Below are 20,407 nucleotides of genomic sequence, written 5' to 3'. Positions count from 1 at the left end.
GTCTATATAAAACAACAATAATAATAATGCCTATCATTCGGGGAACAGGTTAGTGCCAAAACACAGGATAACAAAGGATCAGCCTTTTTAATTTGAGAGGAGTATAGAAATACTAATTAACTTTAGATTTTAAATATACATGTTAAAATCACCAGGAAACAACTAAGAGACAGAATTCTCCAGAAAACAGAAAAAGAGAGCCACACTTCAACCCTTGCTATGAGGCTAGCACGACCTTGATACTTTTGGCGGGCGGCCTCTGACGTGGTTCCCAAGAGTCCCTGCTTGCAGGGATTCCCGCCCTTATGTAATCCCTTCTTGGATGTGGGCTAGACCTAGTGACTCTCTTCTAATGGACAGAATACAACAACAGAGATGGAGTGTCACTTCTGGATTAGCTCACACAAGACTGTGACTTCTGTCTTGCTCTCACGCTCTCCTGCCCTCTCTCTTGCTCGCTCTGATGAATCTAGCTGCCACGTACTGAGATAGCAAAGAGCTGAGAGCAACCTTAGCCAACAGGTCATGGGGAGCTGAATTTTCCTCAGGCCAGCCTTGCAGCAACTGCAGCCTGACGAGAGATTCTGGGCTGGAGGCCCAAGCTAAGCCACCCGGAGAAACTGTGAAATAATAAATGTGTATTGTTTTATGCTAACTGTTGTAAGTTAAACAGATAACTAATATATTGGGGTGGCCAAAAGGTTCTTTCGTTTTTTTCCGTAAGATGGCTCTACTAGTGCTTAGTTTTCTTTAACTTCATTTGAAACAATTTTGTTAGACTGTATTGGGACAGCTGCCATATCAGTGTGCATTTAAAAAAAAAAATCAAAATTGGTGAATTTTTTGTGTAGCCATTCTAATACTGAAGATGGAGGGGGGGAAAAAGCAGCATTTTTGGCACATTATGCTTTATTATTTCAAGAAAGGTAAAAAACGCAACTGAAATGCAAAAAAAGATTTGTGCAGTGTATGGAGAAGGTGCTGTGACTGACTGAAGATGTCAAAAGTGGTTTGCAAAGTTTCATGCTAGAGATTTCTCGCTAGACCATGCTCCACGGTCGGGTAGACCAGTTGAAGTTGACAGCGATCAAATCAAGACATTCATTGAGAACAATCAACATTGTACCACAAGGGAGATAGCCGACATACTCAAAATATCCAAAACAAGCACTGAAAATCATTTGCAGCAGCTTGGCTATGTTAATCACTTTGATGTTTGGGTTCCACCTTAGTTAAGCAAAAAAAAAAACCTTCTTGACAGTATTTCCACATGCGATTCTCTACTGAAATGTAACAAAAATGTTCTGTTTTTAAAACAAATTGTGAGGGGTGGTGAAAAGTGGATACCATACAACAATGCATAATGGAAGAGATCGTGGGGCAAGCGAAATGAACCACCAACAACCACACCAAAGGCCGGTCTTCATCCAAAGAAGGTGATGTTGTGTATACGGTGGGATTGGAAGGGAGTTCTCTATTATGAGCTCCTTCTCGAAAACCAAACAATTAATTCCAACAAGTACCACTCCCAATTAGACCAACTGACAGCAGGACTCAACAAAAAGCGTCCAGAATTAGTCAACAGAAAACACATAATCTTCCATCAGGATAATGTAAGACCGCATGTTTCTTTGATGACCAGGCAAAAACTGTTACAGCTTGGCTGGGAAGTTCTGATTCATCCACCGTATTCACCAGACATTGCACCTTCAGATTTCCATTTATTTTGGTTTTTACAAAATTCTCTTAATGGAAAAAAGTGTCAATTCCCTGAATACTGTAAAAGACACCTGGAACAGTTCTTTGCTTAAAAAGGTAAAAAGTTTTGGGAAGATGGAATCATGAAGTTGCCCGAAAAATGGCAGAAGGCAGTGGAACAAAACCGTGAATACGTTGTTCAACAAAGTTCTTGGTGAAAATGAAAAATGTGTCTTTTATTTTTAACCTTAAAACCGAAGGAACTTTTTGGCCAATCCAACAGTACCATAACCAGACATGGAGTGGGTAAGACAAGAATATTATGATGATTGCACTCATGATCCTGGATCTCCCAAAAATCCCAAACGCAAACCAAAAAAATATAAAACAGAACCTGACCAAGTAAGGTTTTTCCAAAGAATGCAAGACTATCTGATATAAGGAAAACAATTAATCCAATTCACTATATTAATCCACTAAAGGAGAAAAACATCTGTATGATTATTTTTTAAACATAGGAAGAATGTTTGACGAAAGTCAGTACCTATTCCTAAACAGAAAAAAGAAGGGAACTTCCTTAATCTGATACAGGGCATCTACCAAAACCCCACAGTAAGTGTGTAAAGCATTCCATCACAGTGTTTCCTTTGCAGCCTGGATCAAGCCAAGAACAGGCCCACTACCACCCCTGTTCAATACTGTACTGCAGCGCCCACCAGCCTGATGAGCTCCATTTCTCCCATGCAGAGGAGAAAAGTAAAAGTAAAAGACAGGTGAACTGGAAAGGAAGGAACAAAATTTATTTACAGAACATGGCTTTATAAAGAAGATACAAAACAGTCTGAGATACTAAGAAAGAAAAGAGTATAATAAGGTCACTAGACATAACGTCAATATATAAATACTAACGATTTCCATGTAGCAGTAGCAATTCATTTTTTAAAAGATAGCATTATGATAGCAAACAAAAAAGGAATACATACGTTTAACGAACTGATATGCAAACAATTATAACACACTTTTGTATGTATGCTGTATCTCAAAATAAAAAATTCTAAAACCACAGAACACATTAAAGATTATACAGAAATACTTCAGAATAATAACTGCTTCCAGCACACCATAAGCACTGTGTACATAATCTTGAGACAATGTTTTAGCACAGAATCCTTATACATGCTGTGAACCAAACAAATGCCCTCCAGCCACAGCTGTCTCAGTTTCCGTGTCAGTATGACACAGGAAATGCACCTTCTTACCTTCCCATCAGCTGTCACTGCAAAGAGCGTCTGCTCTCCTCCAATTAACTGCACGGGTCTGAGAGCTGCAAGGGCTTCACATGGAGTGGGGACTTTAACTTTTGCACCTTCAATGCCCCCAAGCTGACCCCTATGATTATGACCCCAACCATAAATGGTTCCACTGCCACCAGCAGAAAGAGTCCAGTCATCTGGTCGCCTGTAACAAACATTAAGAGAACAATTGACATGGGAAAAAACTGCACATGAAGCACCATTCTCTCACAGACAACATCGTTTCTTGTTTCTGATATAGTAAACCTGTTCATCCACTGCACAAGTTGTTCATCTTGCTCTCTTCTAAAAATGCCGTGGCTCTCGTGGAGAACATCCATGTTTTCACCATCTGCCATTAATTCACGAATTTTCTTAGCCACCTGGACAACATAATTATGAGATTATACATCAAACACTCATCTCTCAAGAATAAAACAAATAATACTAAGGTAAGAAGACAGGAGAGGAGGTCTCCCCACCCAAGAATATGAGGGAATGCCAACATCAACATTGTGACTTTACAGTTAATAAGCAAAACCAACATGATTATATCACGTTGAAGACATTTTAAAATGTCTAGACAGTATCATTATATCTTTACTAAAAATAAACTTTAACTGAAATTTACAGTATCAGTTTATTCATTTTCACCTATGTGCTTTTTTCTTTATGATATTCCTTGGCACGAGAAATGTTACTGTCTCATAATATTGGCATCTTTTTACACGATAAAGAAAACACTATGCATCCCAAAAGTGGTTCCAAAGTAACGTGCAATACCTCATCGAGAAACAGACGGGGCAGCGGTGTTCTCTTGTCCAGGGCCACAGCAACACGGGAGGCCATGCAGTACCTTCGGAACCAAGCCCACTTGTGCGTCTCAGCACAGCAAGGGAGTGTGTCTAATTCCAGGTCACAAGCGAGAGCTACTAGTACCTGCAGCCACCACAAATTAACAACACAGGGACACTCAGAGACACGGCTAACATTCCACTTCACCAACACTGCCTGCCAAAGACGGCCCCCACACAGGCTCCCTGTGGGTCCCCCTTCAGAATTCCTCATGCCAGGCTGACTGCCACGTGCCCAGCAAGGGTCTTAGCATCACCAGTGATGTGGATTACTCCTCCCCAGTTACTAGCGATGCACCTGACAACAGGACCTCAGATCAGACCACTGCTACAACACCTGCCACCTAAATCAAGGCATCTGAAAGCACACTGATACTTAAAGTACAAGGGCTTAGATCACACAGTTACTCCTGAAGATTTTTCATATTCAACTTCAGCAATAGCTACACCTGTCCTCAGGGGTGCCTGATACTTGATGCACTGCGCTTGCTGGCTCTCTGTGGCTCTCTCATCACTTCAGAACAAGTCAAGCATTACCTTGAAGAATGGGCTGTGCAGCAGTTGTTTGCCACCTCTCACGATAGGATCTTCATATTCAAACTGCCTTTGCAAAGCTTCTGGAAGGCCTTTCACCAGAGCAGCAAGAGCACTGCCTGAAAAACTCTGCAGAAAACAACCAAACTACAACCTATCCCAGGAAACCAAATGCAGGGGAGGTGAGCGTTTTGTTCCTGTGAGTCAAATGTTTTATTACATTGTTACTGTTCTCCCCTAAAACATGTGATTGATACTTTCAAATAGGAAAAAAATCTAAAAGGACATGATGAACATGAAAATAAGAAAGAAGAACATGAAAATTCACCTCAGAATGTTTGGTCTTAATTTCAGCATAGCAACTCGCAGGGAACCAGAAAGGAACTTTCTGGCCTACAAACCTCCATCTCCAACATGGTTAAGATCAAGAATTCTTTTCATAGTAACTATTTCATCCAGCAAAGGGGATGTGGTGAGTCAGACTCATAAAGTCCAACAGACAATCCTATTCGCACAGCCATCGACATAAATTCTTAAAATCAAAGCCCAGCCTGAACTCAATACAGTAGCAATATAAGGGAGTCTGGATGCAAAAAAAGCTGTCTATTTCTATGTGAAACTTCCCAACTCTTCTCGGTGATTTAGAAGTTTACATTATTAACGCAACACTTTAGTCCCAAAGGGTCACACGACTAGAAACTGTAATGTGATGTTTCGTACCAAAGCTCTCGTTTCCCCATCATCTCCAAGTAGCCTGTTTATGTTAATTGATTGCCCAAATTCAGTTGTAAGAAGCTTCCTTAATCTCTGAAGGGCCCACATTCTGTGACTGGCAGCTGAAATGAGAAGACAGAAAATGTCAGAGGATGACCGTTTTTCTCACGGAGTAAGACAGACCTGACAACGGAGGTGCCATTTACCTAAGGCGCTCAGCTGTGCGCACGCTGCCAGAGAGGCTGCAAGGCGGGGGATGATGCTTCTGCTTGAGGCAAGGTTGAGCCGGAAGTCCAGCAGACAGGTTACTAAGTCCATGGACGGACAGGAGAGGACGCAGCGATCAGAAAGGAGGTCCTTAGGGCCTGAAAAAAGAGCACTATAAATGTCCCCTTGCTGGACAGGGCGAGAGCTACCCCACAAGGAGACCTGGACAGATTCAACCAACAGTGAGTGAGTGGGCCTCATCCCCCTGGATGCCACGGTTAGAGGGGCGCCTGGGGTGCCGCCACTGTCTTGCACATAACTACGCTCTGTACATTGACATTGTACCTGAAAACTCAAGTGGCTTCAGAGCTGCAACCAGCAGCAGCTGGGAAACTCTGGGTGCGGACGGAGGGCTAGCACCCAGCAGGCAGACAGCTGCAGCAGCTCACTGCAGTTCTCATCTCTGCCACGGTGGGGCCTGGGCAGTGCTGGCTCCCAGCACCACACGAGAAGGCAGACCACAAAGTACTAAGTGAAAACGACAGGCGTGTTTCCCTCGCGTGGGTCATCAAGCCTTGGTGACCATAAGCCTCCTCCTCACCTGCAGCTGGCATGATGGGGTAGACTGTGAAGCGCCAGCCCCATCCATTCACAGACCCGTCACTGATGAACTTCCACTTCAACTCATCCCCCGGGATGCGCAGCTCGCTGGACCAGTCAGACCACTCCCGGCCTGGTGGACAAAAGCACACTGCTGTTGGGTCCACCCATCATCAGATCAATATCAGCTTCTTTAGATACAAAGCAAAGTCATTCACGCCGTGTCTGAAGAATAGCTGGCTCCTCCAGCCCGCTCCCCATGTGCGTTCACACCATGCCCTTCAACTCACACTGTGGCAAGCAGTTGGGAAGTGGAGGGCAGGCAGGCACTGCTCCAACAGAGACACTCACACACAACCACGATGCTGTGTGAGAGGCCCGCAGAGACAGCCCGTGCTCACACCCAGGGTCGGGGCCGCAGGGAGATTTCTCGGGGAAGGTCTGATGTAATGGTTGTTACCCAGGCAACAAAGCAGAAAAGCCCCGGTCTTCCCCAAAAAGGGTGCAAATGCTCAAAGGCGCAGGGGACACCCCTGCGGCACAGGGGCAGCTCAGCAAGGAAGAGCCACCCTCAAGGGAGAGTGGAGCAGCCCAGCCAGAGCCCGGGGCCTGGGGTGCCATGGGGGGTGCCATGGAGAGGAGCTGGAGAGACAGGCGTGGGGCGTGCCAGCCCAACCAGGCTTCTACTTGGAAGCGCCATCGGTCAGCGGCGTGGGAGTAGCCTGGAGGGAACCTTGGTGGAAGCAGAGAAACCGGGGGGAACATCTCACAACAATACTGAAAACTACATCGACATTTGTCAAACTGCCAGAAAAAAACCCATGCTCATCTGTGACACCACTTCATCCAAAGTAACGTCTTGTGAGTAAAACTCTACTGGGTCACAGCCAGGCCCATCGTTTACATTCGGTCTGTGGCTGCCTTCGCTACAAAGGCAGAGGGGAGTAGTTATGTCAGGAAACGTCTGCTGACCCTTGCTCCAGGTGAAGGATAAAGAAGTCTGAAGAGATCTGCCCACGCGCGCGGGCACGCACGCACACACACCCACCCACACACACCCCTGCACTGATGATTCTAAAAAGCCCAGTGAAGAGCATTTAACAAGCCCCTCGATAGAGTGATTTGCTCTTGCTCAGCCTCACGTTGAACATGAGGTTGCTCAACCTCCTGAAGCACGTCAGCAGAGCAGAGAGAGGCCCAAAGGAGACGTCTCTCGCCCACCCCAGTGCTGTCCACCACACGCGCAGAACACTTCCTCCGCGTGGAGCCCAAGTCCTCACTGCAATCAACTAAAAACCAAAAGCCTTTAAAGCCTTGTAGCATGTCAACATTTACCTGGCATGAGCCCGGCACTACCACACACCTTACAGCACCGTCTCCACTGTCTGGCTGAGACTGGGGCCCAGACGGCCTGTGCTCCCAACAAGGACCCGCGCTCACACTAGTCACCCAGTAAATCCCACCCATCAGTGGTTAGGGGCAAACATCACTTGAATAATTATCTTACTGAAAGTACTGGGAAGAGGCAAATAAACCTACTGTATTTTGCAGCTGGATCACTTACGGTCCCTTCCTTAAGTCTTACATGAGAATGAAGCAGTAGTAATGTTCTGTTTAGTAATGCTAATGGTTCCGTTCTACAAAGCAAGCTCAACTCGCTTCCCACCTGACCGCACGGAGACAATCCTGTTGACTCCGTCCATGACTGTGAGAGGGTCGTGGCGCCTCTCTGTGGAGCACTGCCGGTCAAACTCCACCCTGAGTCCTTCTGCGCCTGGAGGACAAGTGAGCACAAAACACAAAGTAACGATTCCCACTCAACATACCACAGACAAGGCCAAAAGCCACACAGAAGCAGTGAGACTAAAATGATGCGTAACAGCTAATGAAAAGCAAAAACTCAGGAAGAACTAACCTCAAAAAATACGAACCTAAGACTGACCACCCCTCTCTCCCACCCTGCCTCCCACAAAAGAATTCACCTGTGATGGAAACGCCTGAAGACATTCTCACTTGGCCAACTGGCTTTGTGGTCTCACTTCTGGGCACATTTTCATGCTGCAGCCCCAGCTGTGAGACCACGCTTTATTATCCTGCCCACCCCCATATTTAAAAAGCCATATAAAATCACATGCACAAAGCATTTAGCATTAGATCTAGAGTCTTCTCTGGGACAAATTAGCTTACAAAAGAATCAGTAAAGGGTAGAACTGGGTTATGATGGAGGGAAGAGGGTGGCAAAATAACTATAAAACCACTCAAAATGATAAGAAACAGTGATTCCAGGGCTCTTCAAATCAATTAACGGCAAGCAACAAATTGAGAAGTGATTATTAATGGAAAAACCTGCCAAACTTGGGTAGGGACAGTGAGAGACTGTGGTGTCCTCGCCTGGGGCTGTTCTACGCAAGCTGGGGCACAGCTCTACCAGGGTGGGACTCTACCTCCCGGGGCTTTATGCTCACTGTGTAGAGCAGGGGAAGTGCCTGGGCAGAGATTCTGGAAGTCAGAGAGTAGGGAGGGCAACTGAGGACACACAGAAAAGCTTGCATCTTTGCTGGCCCGGGGATGGGGGTGTGGCTGGGGGAGTGCCAGACCTGAGAACTAGCCAGAACTCTTACAGGAAGATCCTGGAAGTCAGAGAGCAAAGAAGGGCTCAATGAGGACGTCATGGAGGCCTGGATGACGCAAGGCACGTGTACTCAGGAAAACGGGAAGAGTCGGGCGCACACACACGCACGGGGAAGACTGCCAAAACACTGACTTCCATGCCCTCCTTGCTCCCACCCACACAGAGATCCACCCACAGAAGGGAACTCAGCAGGCTTGAGTGCCAAACTAAGCAGACATAGAGCAAACCCTAGAAGTCAGGCTAGAAGACAAAAATCAAAATAGAAAAGTGAGCAGGGACGCCAGTGGATATGTAATGTGGGGGAGAGATTTCAGAGAGTAATTCCAGGCATGTTACAAAACAAACACACAAAACAACCAAAGAAACCCAGCGACAATTACAAATCTTAAAAAAAAAGTCAGAATCCAGGTGACACAATACAATCTAAAATGGCCAGTTTTCAATAAAAAATAATGGGATATGCAAAAACACTGAAAAGTGTGAGCCATACTCAGGAAGAAAATCAGGCAACAGAAACTGACCCTGATGGCCAGATGCTGAACTGAGTAGACATCAACTTCGAAGCAGCTGTAACAAATATGTTCAAAGAGTTCAAGAAAACCAGAGAAAACATGATCACAAAGGAATATATGATAACAGTGACTCGAAGCAAAAAGTACTAAAAGGAATTTTGGGGGTGGAAAAAGTACAATGACTGAAATGAAACATTCACCAGCTGGACGAAACAGCAGATTTGAAACGGCAGAAAAATAGAATCATTATACAATTTGAAGAATGTATAATTTCTATTACTCTAACTGGAGAACAGAAGAAAAAAGATTGAAGATAAATAAAGTCTCATAAACCTGGGAGACAACATCAAGCATACAAACATATGCATAATGGGAATCCCACCCCCAAAAAAAAGAGGGAAGAGGGAAACAGGAGGCAGAAAAAGTACTTGAACAGAGATAGCCCCAAATCTCCAGTCTGATGAAAAACATTAATCCACAGTTCCAAAAATTAATAACCCCAAGTAGGAAAACACAAAGAGATCCACACCCACACGCATTATACTGAAACTGTTGAAAACTAAAGACAAGGAGAAAATCATGAAAGCAAGAGAAAAAAAGACACATAACATATAGGGGTACAAAATACAGTTAACCTTGACTTCTCTTGAGAAACAATGAACACAAGAAGCCAGTGGGATGACAAATTTAAAGTGATATGAGAGAAAAATGTCTATCAACTAAGAATTCTATCTCCAGCAAAACTATCCTTCAAAAGCGAAGGCAAAATAAAAACATTCCCAAATACACACATACTGAGAGAATCCATTGCTAGCAGACATGATTTAGAAAAACCACTTAAAGTATTTCAGGCTGAAATAAAATGATACTGGATAGTAACCTGAATCCACAGGAAGAAATAAAGAGCACTAAAAATGGGAAATACATGGATTCAGAAATAAGGGTTTTTTTCCCCTTTTCTTAATATTTTTACAAGGTGAAAGACTGTATAAAGGAGAGCTTAGGAAACTATAGTCCATGGGACAAATTTGTCCCACTCACCATTTTTACATAGCCTGTGAGCTAAGAACAGTCTGTACATTTTTTAATAGTTGGAAAAAATTCAAAATAATATTTTGTGACATATGAAAGTTGGCCAATCCCTGGCACAATGCGATAATTATTAAATCACATACATATATTTGTAATACATATAGTTACAAATATGTTGCACAGGTCTGCAACATATACAGATACAGTATATACAACAGTAACAGCAAAAATGAAGGAAGAGGAAATATAACTATAATGAAGCAAAGTTGCTGCATTTTACCAGAACTAAAATATTAACTTGACGTAGACTGTGATAAATTAAAATATGTATTTTAATCCTCAGAGAAAACACCAATAAAAGTGGTTTAAAATCAACAGGAATTTAAATGGTACACTAAAAAAAATTTTGTTTAATATAAAAGAAAGCACTGAAGGAGGAACAAAAAAAGACACAAGGCACAGAGAACACACACAGCAAAATGGCAGATGTAAATCCCACCACATTGTATATAACTGTCTTCCTAATCCAGATGTAAATCCAACCACATCTGTAATTACATTAGATATGAATGGCCTAAGCATCTCAATCAAAAGGCAAAGACTGTAAGGATGGTCCTTAAATATGTTCCAGGTTTAGGCCATTTGTCTTGCTTTGTACTTGCCATCTGCCTTTTCATACCCATGAAAAAGAAAACCGAAGCAAGGATGCAAACAAATACTACAAACTATAATGCAAAAAACTGTCTTGAAAGACAAGACCTGAAACTACATTTTAAAGGGGCACAACCCCTTATCTGAGAATATCACCTGTAACAACCAATATGAAAACATATTCTAGTAAAATTACAGAAAGAAAGCACAGTTTACAAGGGGGGAAAATAGATGATCATTTTCCCACTTTCACAGGAGAAAAACATATTTAAGGACCAGCAAAGAAGATGACGTGGAGGGCACAGGAGAGAGAGACGGGTAGAGAGGAAGAGAATGTTGTTGGAGAGGTGAACAGGGCTCATGTAAAGTTGCACAGGCCACCACCAAGGGTTCACATCCTATTTTAAGGTTACAGGGGTGTACTGGTGGGTTTTAAGCAGAGTACCAGTATGTCCTGGCTCGTTTAAGAGAATCTCTCTAGATGTCACGTAAGGAGTTGATTCTGGGCGACACAGGAGGTGAGAAGTAGAAGCAGAACATGTATATTATACTAGTATATAACATCTAGTATAATAAACCAGGTGAGACTAGATGGTTGAACCCAGAATGATCTGGAGTTGGTGATAAACGACCTAATTTGGAATATATTTATAAAGTAGAAATGACAGGACTTGCTGGTAGACTGGTTATGAAGTAAAGAGAGAAACAGAAAAGAGGAAGAGGGATACCAGATTTTTGTCTTGGGCAACCACTGAGTGGAATTATCTTTTGTTTTGTAAATTTCTACTATGAAAGAGTAACAGCTCAAAGTTAAAGAAGCTTTTCTGAATGCCATCTCATTCTAAAAGTTTAAGAAAACTAGTTTCACATAAAAATGATCAGGATAAAAGTATCAAGGTCAAAAATCCAAGAAAGAGGGGATATACGTACAGCTGATCCATTTTGAGGTACAGTAGAAACTAAAACAATGCTGTAAAGCAACTACTCCAATAAAAATTAATTTTAAAAAAGTATCAAGGTCAAATGCAATAAAAAGTTATTGTTATAAAAGAGAGAATAAGAACAGAATAACATTTTCCTACAGACAATGAAAGCAAGCCAGAAAGATGTGCCCACAAAACACATGAAAATTATAATCTATTATTTCAAACCAAGCTAAAAGAAATTAGGAAAATGATACAAGATATGAAAGAACAACATAAATTAGAATTAGGACAACCAAAACACTAAATGAGAAAATTGAGTAAAGAATTTTTTTTTTTAATTCAGAAATGAAAATTAAACTAGGAAGAGCACAGGAGCAAATAAACACAACAAATAATGCTTTGAAAGAAACAGAAGAACAAAAGGGAAAAAAAAGAAAGAGATAAAAGGAACTTGAGGGACTTCCCTGGTGGTGCAGTGGTTAAGAATCCACCTGCCAATGCAAGGGACATGGGTTTGAGCCCTGGTCCAGGAAGATCCCACATGCCGTGGAGCAACTAAGCCTGTGCATGACAACTACCGAGCCTGCACTCTAGAGCCTGAGAGCCACAACTACTGAGCCCACGTGTTGCAACTACTGAAGCCCATCCACCTAGAGCCCATGCTCTACAACAAGAGAAGCCACCATAATGATAAGGCTGTGCACCGCAACGAAGAGTAGCCCCCGCTCACCACAACTAGAGAAAGCCCGTGCGCAGCAATGAAGACCCCAACGCAGCCATAAATTAATTAATTAATTAATTAAACTGTTCCTCCAAAACTGTTTAAAAAAAAAAAAAAAGCACTTGAGAGGAAGTAGCCAACACTGACTCTAAAACAGCGGTCCCCAACCTTTTTGCACCAGGGACCGGTTCTTCCATGGCCGGGGTTGGGGGTGATGGTTCCCAGCAGATGAATCTTCGCTTGCTCACCCACCGCTCAGCTGCTGTGCCCAGTTCCTAACAGGCCTCAGCCTGGGGGTTGGGGGACGCCCCCCCACCCCTGGCTCTAAATGGCATCCAACACAAGAAAACGACCACATATCCATGAAAAAGAAAACTGAAGCTAGGATACAAACAAATACTACAAACTGTAATGCAAAAAAACTGTCTTGAAAGACAAGACCTGAAACTACATTTTAGAGGGCCACAACCCCTTATCTGAGAATATTGTCTTGTAACAACCAATATGAAAACACATTCTAGTAAAATTATGGAAAGAAAGCACAATTTATAAAGGTGGGGGGGGGGGGGGAATAGATTAGCATTTTTCCACTTTCACAGGAGAAAAACATGCTATCCAAAAAAGCTAACTTTCAAATTTGGGCACAAACTCTTAGAACAAGCTGACCTCAGTCGGGACTGCCGTCCTTTGAGCCCTGCTGAGGAACTGATGAGAGAATGAGCTTCAGACAGTCACAATAAGGAAGGAGACAACTAAAACTAAATGCAAATTAAAAGGAAGGAAGTAGAGTATGTAACAGCTATTATGCTCTGGGATAGATAGTATAATCATTTAAATAAAGAGGGCAAGAAAGCAAGAAAAAAATTTTGTTAAATATTTTCAGTAACTATGTGCATGTTTGGTAGTATTAGAATTGTATCCTTAGTCTTTTGTGCATGTAATGTGGGATAAAGCAAATAAGTAATTATGAGATATTCTAATTCTATCATCCCATGTCTTAGAACCAGGATTTTGGGTATGGAACAAAAGAAACACCGACGTAACAGAAGACGTTAAGTAGAAACCTTGTAGCTCTGAATCTGGCTCTATCATATCATTATGAACTCAAAAGAAAGTCAGTCCGTCAGTCTGTCTGCCTGTCCACTCATTAATCCTATCTCTGTCCACTGAAAAAATCTAGAAACAATGATAGCCCAGTGATCTGAAATGCTATCTCAACTAAAAGATACCAGGGCAGATTCCAGGTAGAGGGGAGAAACTACATGACAAGCCTAAAGCATCCTGTCATATCAGACTATATGGGAGTCACTGCAAGAGCCAAACTGAAGAGGTTCCCGATGTCTGGAGATGGGATAATTTGAGCTTCTGTAGGATAATAGTCACAACAGATTAAAGCCCATCATATATGTTTAAATCCATGAGTTCATAATGACATAAAAGATAAAATAGGTAATTCCCTGGCTGCCCAGTGGTTAGCACTTGGCGCTTTCACTGCCATGGGCCTGGGTTCAATCCTGGTAGGGGAACTAAGATCCCATGAGCCTCGAGGCACAGCCAAGAAAAAATAACTGCTCACCTTCAAAGAATGATAGGTAACCAGTTCATTCTCTTGAAAATGTTAACAGAAGAAAAGAATCAAGCTTTTATCCTGCCTTTCTTACACAAACAACCAACCAAAGGAGAGGAAACGTCCCTATATAGAGTATTCTAGCAAATAAATAAGAAAGCAATGGAACAATTAGAATAGCACCATTTTGCAACCTCCCATGGATTTAACGGCCTCAGGCAGTGAGCATCAGTAGCGGCTGCCATCACCAAAGGAGAGACAAGCAGATAGCAGGTGCTTCCAGATGCTGGATCACAAATACCAATGGTCCCGCCAAAGGCTAAACTAACTGGGCCTCTGAATCAGGGGAAATCTGCAGAAAGACAGGGCTGGGGAGCACGTGGAAGTGCAGCAGGAGTTTGCAGGTCAAAGGCCCAGGTTCCTCCATAGGTGAATTGTAGAGAAAAAAGGAAAAAACTATAGGTTAAAAGAAACTTAAAAGATGGAAATTATTAATTAAGAGAGTTAAGATGACAATGCACGCTTGGGTAATAGAAACTGTCCAGAAACACAAGCCAGGACAGTGCTACTTCAGTGGAGGACACAAGGAGGGCTTCTGTGGACAGGCACAAAAACTCTAGACCTGAGTTTTGGTGACTAAGGCATCCATCTAATAAGCATTAAGCTAAACATTTACTTTGCGTGGTTTTCTGTATCAGGCTTTATTTTTTTGGGGGGGGGGAGACGTTTTTCTAGAAAAGGTGGGAAAAGTGATTCTAAAGCAATTCTGTAGCTTCTTTTCTATAAAACAATGACGGCTGCTTCTACGGATGCAATTGCAGAAATGAAGCTGTTCTACAGGCAGGGATGCCCCATTTCCTCCCTGGGGCCAGCCTGGTATCTTCACTGTACCGCTATCTTTACTGTACCTGGTATCTTCACTGTACCGCTGGAGGAAGTGTCATCAGTGTAGGGATGGCTACTCTCCACCACCACGGGCTGAGAGGACAGGCGGCCAGTCTGTGAGTCTGTGGCTACATCCTCCAACTCGGTGACACAGAGCTCCAACAACATATCTGCCACCTGCGGGAGGAAGCGGGGTACAAAGCAGAAGGACGTCAGGATGCCCGCCCAATTCAGATCTCTCCGTACGGACGGCGGCAGAGTGGAGGCCTTGGGAGCTTGAGAAATCTAGTTCAAATTAGGGCTCGGTTTCCTCACCTATAAAATCAAGACAGCACAGAGCTCGCAGAGGTAGCAGCCAGGAGGTGGCTGACACACCCAAAACACCCCATACATGGCAACTGATGAAACGGAAATGCCTGTGATTACAACAGTTTCTCTTTACATCAAGACAAGATTACTTCTGCCCCAGGAACAAAACCATCAAGCGAAGGAGCAGAAGGTATAGAAAGGACCAAGGTCCTAGAAGGCACCTCCAGCAGGAAGGGGGCAGGAAGGAGAGGAATGACCAAGCTGCCCAGGCTGAACAGCAGCAGACGGCATCTGGAATGAGGGCTACAAATATGAAGACAACTGGGGGTGTCTCCTGACCCAAGACGTCTAGGGTCAGCCCCCACACCACATTCTCCCAACAATCCATAATGATCCAATTTCATTTGAAAATTTTAGTGATTCACACCATTTAAATGGTCAATACTGGTGATTATAAACTCCTTGACTGCTATTTTTAAAAACAAACAAGAATATGCTGTTACTGTAATAACATATTAACCTCCAAATATTTTTAATTTAGAGAAAAATAATGAAACTAGTCTCTATTCTGTACTTTTCAGAAATAAATGATTGTTTTTATCTATTTTTCCTCACACTTAGATAATAAAGAGATTAGCTTAGCAAACAGCTTTGCTAATGACAAACTAAGATCACTGCCATTTAGGTGTTATCATTATAAATTCAAAAGTTTCTCTTTTTTTCTTAAAGAGTCCCAAATATCAGGTCAGGGTAGGACATAGGAGTAGCATCTTGCCACTGGCCAGGAAAGTTTGAAGACAATCCCCACCTTTGTCTCTGTCTCCCCTTGAATCTGAGATACTGACACCATCAAACTCCTAATGCACAGCCCACTAGGGCTCTTCTGGGCTTCAGAACCTTCCTCTGCAAAGCCAGTCAGTCCCCCAGGAGAGGCCAATAAACTCTGAGGCTAGGGTGACAGAGCGGTCACAGCCACGGTTCTGTCCTCAGAGCACTCAGAGTCCACCACCATTTCTGCCACCCACCAGCAACCTGAGTGTCTTTGGGGCAGTAATGACCTCTGAGAGCCTCAGTGTGCTTATCTGTAAACAAAGGGAAAGCCTGTGCTCCGTACTGAGAGAACGCACCAAGAACCAGGCCTGGCAGGTATGTGTACAAGAAATGCTGGGTATTAGTACTTGAAATCCATGTTCTCATTCCATCCTTTCCTCTCACAAATACATTAAACTTGTGAAAACATTAATATTTTGCTTATGGCAATTCACCTTGATTTAATCTCTCAGAATTATGCCAAGTAACTTGCCTCAAAAAACTACAAAGTAGGAAACCTATAACTTTTAGTTTTTCCTGAACACAATTAAGAGATAACAAGCCCCTAAATTAAAGAATTAACAAGCCCCTAAAATACCTACCAAACCATTTACTATGATTTCAAGATCACTTGACCATACTTAAGTACTTCATGGTTTTGGTGGTGGTGATATGGAACTTAGAGAAACACAGATGACACATCTGCACAGGGCACATGGCATCAGACTCCCTGACACAGCCAGTTCTGAAAAGGCAGAGCAAGGCTGCTGATAAATAAGGGTCCTTAAGGAAGCCCAAGGACTTCAGGACTAATCAATTCTACTTTTAAGATACATTGATATGATATTGACTTTATACCCTAGACTAGCCACATGCGGCTATTCAAATTTAAATTAATTAAAGTTAAATAAAATGAAAACTTGAGTGCCTCAGGTGCACTAGCTACATTTCAAGTACTCAATAGCCACATATGGCTGGTGGCTACCATACTGGATGGCTCAGGTACAGAACATCACCAGGGCAGAAAGTCCCACAGGACCCAGTGCTACCAAATATTAAAATCTATTTTAAATAGTTAATAGTTAAAATACTGCAGTATTGGAGCACAGAAACTAGATTAATGGAACAGAAAGAAATCCATAAAAGTTTAGAATATGATAAAAGTGGTCTTCAAATCACTAGGGAAAAGATGGATTTATTCAATCAATGATGTTGGGGCAACATGTTCACCATCTAGGAAAAAGTAAAGTTGAATCCTGACTTTATCCCTGACATCACGATAAATCCCAGGTGGTTCAAAAAGGTAAATACAATAACAAATGAAAACGTAAAAATGATTAGAAGAGACTTGAGGGAGTTTTTTAAACAACGTCATGCTGGTAGCATATTTTCGGTATAATACAAAATCCAGAAGCCATAAATGAAAAAACTGGCAGATCTGACTTCATAAAAACTAGAAATTTCTAAATTCTAAAATTCTAAAATATCAAAATTACGTCAAAAGGCAAACTGGGGAGCAACTGCAGCACAGACGACAGAGAAGGGACTCATCTTCAGCAGGAGCCCTTCAAGCACGAGACAGCATCAGTACCTCCAGCCCACCCACCCATCTGCAGCTCACCTGTGGGTAGGCGGCGCCCATGCCAGACAGCACAGCCGAAAGCACGTCCCTGCCCTTGTCCCCCGCCCGGCCGCACACAGACAGCTTGAGCAGGTCCACCATGACGCGCGTGTCGTCCACAACCAACAGGCTGGTGAACTCATCCAAGGACTGAAGTTCTGGGCCTGACGCTTTATTTTGGCTTTCAACATCCTAAAAAGTCAAACAATTAAAATGAGGAATGATATGTTAAGAGATAAACAGTCATAAACTCAAAGGATACATGATTACCAATAATGAATAAGGGACTTTTTGAGACATTTAAGACCGTGAAATACTAGATTAAGAAATGACAAGCCCCTAAAATCTCTACCACCCCGCGCTACGCTTTCAAGATAGATTACCTATTTTACAAATTACCAACAGCTGTCAAAAGGAATGCCTAAACTATAAAGAAATGACATAACAGAGGTACGTTACAAGGGGAGACTTGGAATGAAATCATACCATGTAAAATTACCCCCATAGGGTATGTTTGGGAGTTTTCTATCAACTAAGTTTGTACACTATGCTTTTACATATTTTGTCTAGATCCTCTCCATAGTTCTTTCTTAGAATCTTATTTAATGGACTTATTGGCATGTAACACATTGTCCATAACCTCTTGCTCCTTAGGTTCTTTTAAAAAGAAAATATACAAAGTAAGAGTCTTCTCAATATTCCCCTTGTACTTCCCATTCACAGTATGTCAGTTAAAACAAACCACACCTGTGATCATTTGCCTCTCTTTCCACATCAGCAGAGGAAAGGAGACGCTTGTTTGCCTGCGGCGCCATCGCTGACACCCCCAACCCCCCAGGAGAGTGGGGGCAGCCTGCCGCCCAGCACACAGGAGCCTCCTGGAGGCTGGCGGTGGGTCCCGCTCACAGAGCGGAGCAGGGAGCCGTCAGAGCCGGGAGATGCCACAGCTTCTGAGCATTGCTGAGACCTGTGCTGAACCGGGGAGCAGCCGGGCCCTTCCCGCTCCCCAAGCAGAGTCCAGCTCTCCAGGGGAAGAACAAGGCGCCACAAGTGCCTCTGCTCTTCTCTCTTGCTTTCTGGATTTCAGTGAAACCAGTGCCAATGCTTTTCAGAAACAAATGAGCCAAGGGAAGCACAAGCCCCACTTAGGAACCTTAAGGGGAATGTGACATATCCAATGAGCAAAGTCCATCAATGCTCAAGTTGGCCCTGGAAGCCACAGCTCTCTCGGGCAGGAGCACGGTTTCTCCCTTTAAAGAAACAGACCCTGCTCCTACCTCCGAATGAAGACTCAGGGAACCAGTAAGTGAAATTCATCAGAAACGATGACATTCCAGAATCTCACTCACTGAAGACCAGCAAAAGCATTCAGTGGAATATATTAATCATATATAACATCTTTGGTCTTATTTGAAGCAGTATCAAACATTTTTTTGGTGGGAGTGTTTAAAAAAAAAATAGAGGACAAGTCCAAAGGAAGTGCTAAAAAAATAAAATCACTAGCTGCCTATCTCCTTGAATAAGCCCAAAACTAACATGGAAATTACTTTGCCATTATTTATGAATCAAACCAAAACTGAAATGATAGGAATTAAGGGCTATACTCTGGATAATGCCTATGTCTCATAAATAAATTGGTTAAGAAAGAAATTATACCATCCCTCTTCTAGCTAAAAGCAAAAATTTTGCATAATTCAGATTAATTTCTGCATTAAACCCTCACCCTAGGAGACTGCCAAATATCAGAAGTTGAGTCCAGACACCTAATTTATAAATAGCAATTTCCTCATCACCACAGATGGTTATGATGATTTTCCACAGGCTGTATTTTCATCAGCAGTAAGAGCATAATATAAATCCAGAGTTCCAGATGTAACTGACAACAACGTGTGTCTGTTCCCAGGGTGGGCCGGCAGGGAAGACAGTGGGAGCAGGCGTGACGGCCTGGAGTGGGGGCACCCGGGGGGCTCGGGAGGGCATCCACGTCGGGGCGCCGCATGGCAGAGCCAAGGGGAAGATATCCCTGCTCTGGGCCAGCGGCACTGGGTGCAGGGGTGGGAGGTCACAGGTCAAGCAGGGTGAGAGGCTATCCCTGCCGAGGGCAGGCTGGTTCTGAGTGCCAGAAGCTGTGCAGGCGATGGAGGGTGTCCGTGTGGGAGAGGAACGACAGCGAAAATGGGAGGGTAGCTACCTAAGGGGAAGTTATTAAACGGTCACTCACAGGAGCCAGGATTCTCGCTTTCAGAGAGGAGAGTTTTCAATACAGAAAGGGAGAAAAGTAGAATGAATCCTGTGCAGTTATTAGAATTGACTGTATTGCTGCGGTTTCACTATATGTAGATATATAACAAAATAAATATTAATGTATATAACTTATTGCATGGACGCGCACACGCGCACACACAAACACACACACACACACACACGCACACACACACACACGCTTATTTCCTAGCTCTGCCCAGTAAGAGCGGTTGTGAACAGCAGCCCCCCCAACGGCAATGAGCACATGAAGGTCCAGATCTTGGCTTCTAAGTACCATTCTCCACTAAAAAGAACCAAGACCTCTTGGAGAAACATCTGATTTCTGTGCTAGAATATAAAACATCTTGTTGAACCTAGAATTTTGTGTTGTGCCAGGAAACAAGGAAATAAAAGAACAATCAGAACATGTTAGAACAGAGAAAATTCTACCAAATATTTAAAGAATTAACCCCAAACCTTCACAAACCCTTCTAAAAAACAGAAGAGGAAGGAATACAGCCCAACTCATTCCAGGAGACCAGTATTATGCTTTAACCCAAATCAGGAGAAGATATAGGTGCAAAACAGCAAAGCAATC

General features: G+C 43.1%; 1 protein-coding gene across 1 annotated transcript in view; it reads right to left on the bottom strand.

Moving 5' to 3' along the window:
• Positions 1-20,407, bottom strand: part of HERC2 (HECT and RLD domain containing E3 ubiquitin protein ligase 2) — a 214,764-nt gene that overhangs the window by 30,056 nt on the left and 164,301 nt on the right. Inside the window, exons 65-74 of the mRNA XM_082466157.1 lie at positions 17,566-17,757; positions 14,849-15,002; positions 7,566-7,673; positions 5,901-6,032; positions 5,299-5,457; positions 5,099-5,214; positions 4,382-4,507; positions 3,774-3,929; positions 3,258-3,373; positions 2,958-3,156 (exon numbers count right to left, since the gene is read on the bottom strand). Of these exons, the coding sequence (XP_082322283.1) occupies positions 2,958-3,156; positions 3,258-3,373; positions 3,774-3,929; positions 4,382-4,507; positions 5,099-5,214; positions 5,299-5,457; positions 5,901-6,032; positions 7,566-7,673; positions 14,849-15,002; positions 17,566-17,757 (1,458 nt within the window). The remainder of the gene's footprint in view (positions 1-2,957; positions 3,157-3,257; positions 3,374-3,773; positions 3,930-4,381; positions 4,508-5,098; positions 5,215-5,298; positions 5,458-5,900; positions 6,033-7,565; positions 7,674-14,848; positions 15,003-17,565; positions 17,758-20,407) is intronic.

This window comes from Balaenoptera physalus (assembly GCF_965194825.1).
Source record: "Balaenoptera physalus genome assembly, chromosome: 6".
Lineage (NCBI taxonomy): Eukaryota > Metazoa > Chordata > Mammalia > Artiodactyla > Balaenopteridae > Balaenoptera > Balaenoptera physalus.
The sequence above is the reverse complement of the archived record's forward strand: the minus strand, read 5'-3'. Positions and strand labels throughout refer to the sequence as shown.